The sequence below is a fragment of the Camelina sativa genome, chromosome 1, assembly GCF_000633955.1.
Source record: "Camelina sativa cultivar DH55 chromosome 1, Cs, whole genome shotgun sequence".
In the NCBI taxonomy this organism is placed as follows: Eukaryota; Viridiplantae; Streptophyta; class Magnoliopsida; order Brassicales; family Brassicaceae; genus Camelina; species Camelina sativa.
The window spans coordinates 10,202,478-10,205,596 of NC_025685.1; the positions used below are offsets into that span (position 1 = coordinate 10,202,478).

At 50.0% G+C, this 3,119-nt stretch overlaps 1 protein-coding gene across 1 annotated transcript in view; it reads left to right on the forward strand.

Moving 5' to 3' along the window:
- LOC104706174 overlaps positions 1,387–3,119 on the forward strand; it is a 3,312-nt gene continuing 1,579 nt past the window's right edge. The window contains exon 1 of the mRNA XM_010422339.1: positions 1,387–3,000. Coding sequence (XP_010420641.1) covers positions 1,387–3,000 — 1,614 coding nt within the window. The remainder of the gene's footprint in view (positions 3,001–3,119) is intronic.

The following is a 3,119-nucleotide window of genomic DNA, read 5'->3' on the forward strand; positions in this document are numbered from 1 at the left end:
ACGAACTCAATGTGGATCCAACGTTTAAACCGGTCAAGCAAAAGCGAAGAAAACTCGGACTAGAGCGTACGGCCGCCGTTAACGAAGAGATAAAAAAACTACTCACGGCTGGGTCCATCAGAGAAGTCAAGTACCCCGACTGGTTAAGTAATCCAGTAGTTGTGAAGAAAAAGAACGGCAAGTGGCGGGTGTGCGTCGATTTTACCGATCTTAACAAGTCGTGCCCAAAGGACAGCTTTCCTCTACCAAGAATCGACCAACTGGTCGAAGCGACCGCGGGGAACGAGCTTCTATCGTTCATGGACGCATACTCCGGGTACAACCAGATAATGATGCATAAAAACGATCAAGAAAAGACGGCCTTTATCACCGATCAAGGCACTTATTGCTACAAGGTTATGCCGTTTGGCCTGAAGAATGCTGGTGCGACCTACCAACGCCTTGTCAACCGTATGTTTGCCGAGCAGCTCGACCGAACAATGGAAGTGTACATCGATGATATGCTGGTGAAATCGACTCACGCTGCCGACCACGTTTCATATCTCTCAAAGTGCTTTGAAGTTCTCAACCGATATAACATGAAGCTGAATCCAGCTAAGTGCTCGTTCGGCGTAACTTCTGGAGAGTTCTTAGGATACCTCGTCACCAAGAGGGGTATCGAAGCTAACCAGAAACAGATTTCGGCGCTTACCAACCTACCGTCTCCAAAAAATACTCGAGAAGTTCAACGACTTACTGGGCGAATTGCCGCCCTCAATCAATTTATTTCACGATCTACCGACAAGTGTCTACCGTTTTACCAGCTGCTTCGCAGCAACAAAAAGTTTGAGTGGGATGACAAGTGTGAGTCTGCCTTCCAGTCCTAGCTAAACCTGATCAAGGCGAAACGCTTTACCTGTACATATCTGTCTCTAGCTCGGCGGTCAATGGTGTACTCATTAAAGAGGACATGGGAGATCAGCATCCCATTTTCTATGTGAGTAAAAGTCTCGATGGAGCTGAGCTCCGCTATCCAACCTTGGAGAAGCTCGCCTACGCCGTAGTTATCTCAGCTAGGAAGCTACGTCCATACTTCCAGTCCCACACTGTTGAAGTCTTGACTAACCAGCCATTGAGGACCATCCTGCACAGTCCGAGTCAATCAGGTCGCCTGGCCAAATGGGCAGTGGAATTAAGCGAATATGATATTGAATACAAGAATCGCACTTGTGCGAAATCAGGGGCTCCACGCGAACTAGAATCAGGGGCTCCGCGCGAAGAGAAGTGGTTGTTACACCTCGATGGTGCTTCCTCCCGACACGGCTCTGGGATCGGAATACATCTCGTTTCGCCGACAGGGGAAGTACTCAAACAGTCATTCCGACTCGCCTTCGCCTGATCGCAGGAATGAGATTGGCAAGTGGAATCGGGGTTAAGAAGTTACAAGTTTTTTGCGGCTCGCAACTGGTGGCTCACCAGTTCAGCGGCGATTACGAATGCAGGAACGACCGAATGGACGCTTACCTTAAGGTTGTCCAGGAGCTGTCCGGCTCATTTGAGTCGTTCGAATTGACGAAAATCCCTCGCAACGACAATGCTCCAGCTGACGCCCTGGCCGTCCTCGCTTCAACATCCGACCCCGACCTCAGTCGAATCATTCCTGTCGAGAGTATTTATCAGCCGAGCATCAATCTCCCAACGAACATCGATCCCATTGCTCAAGATTATAAAAAGAAAAAGGTTATGGAGGATGCGAGTGTCAACATTCCATCCTCTGAACCATCGGCCGGTGCACCATCAACTTCTATTGGACGCACGGCCGAGCAAGAATTCACCGAACGAATATCTACCGAACAAGAAACTGGACAAGCATCTGCCGAGCACGAGTCCGTCAATCAAGGGCAAACCAGTTCCGAACCAAAAGAACGATCATATGACTGGCAAGCAGATATCTGTTCCTACATCGCTGATGACATTGCTCCGTCCGACAAATGGGAAGCCCGGCGCCTTCGGGCCCGCTGCGCGCATTACACTCTCTTGGATGGTAACGTTTTCCGCTGGACTGCATCTGGCGCACTCTTGACCTGCGTCGGTCCCAAAGAGATCGATGACGTAATGAGAGAAGTCCACGAGGGTTCCGGTGGCAATCATTCTGGGGCTCGCGCGCTTGCAATGCGCATACGCAACAATGGTCATTATTGGCCTCCCATCATCCATGCGCCGACCGAGCTCCTAAGGACAACAACGCCGCCATACCCTTTCATGAGGTGGGCAATGGATATCGTCGGACCACTCCCCGTTTCTCGTCAGAAGAAATACATCCTGATTATGACGGATTATTTCACTAAGTGGGTCGAAGCAGAAGCCTTCGCCAAAATCGGAACTGAGCAAGTCCAAAAGTTCGTATGGAAAAACATTATATGTCGACACGGACTCCCGTACGAGATCGTCACTCACAACGGCACACAGTTTACCTCACTGCAATTTGAAGGCTTTTGCGCGAAATGGAGAATTCGCCTGAGCAAGTCTACTCCTCGCTACCCGCAGGGAAATGGACAAGCTGAGGCGACCAACAAGACAATCATTGACGGACTCAAAAAACGGCTTGAGGATAAGAAAGGTCTATGGGCTGACGAGCTCGATGGTGTCTTATGGTCACACCGTACCTCCCCCCGCCGATCTACAGGACAAACCCCGTTCTCCATTGCATACGGAAAGGAGGCACTTGCACCAGAGGAAATCGGCGTGCCAACCTTGAGACGCTCTATCCTCGTCCACAACCCTGCTCTGAACACAGAAATGATGCTCGATACTCTAGATACTCTCGAAAAGGAGCGCGGCAGAGCACTCATCCGAATCCAGAACTATCAGCAACAAGCTGCGAAGTTCTACAACAAGAAAGTCAGGCCTCGCCACTTCGATGAAGGTGATCTCGTCCTCAGGAAAGTCTTTGAAAACACTGCCGAGCTCAATGCCGGAAAGATGGGCGCCCACTGGGAAGGCCCATACCTGATCTCCAAGGTTGTCACCCCCGGTGTCTACCATCCCCCGTTCATGGAATTCCGGAAACCCGAAACGTTATTACCACTAGAAGACGAAGCATCGGCTGCAAAAAAAAAAAAAAAAAAAAAAAAAAAAAA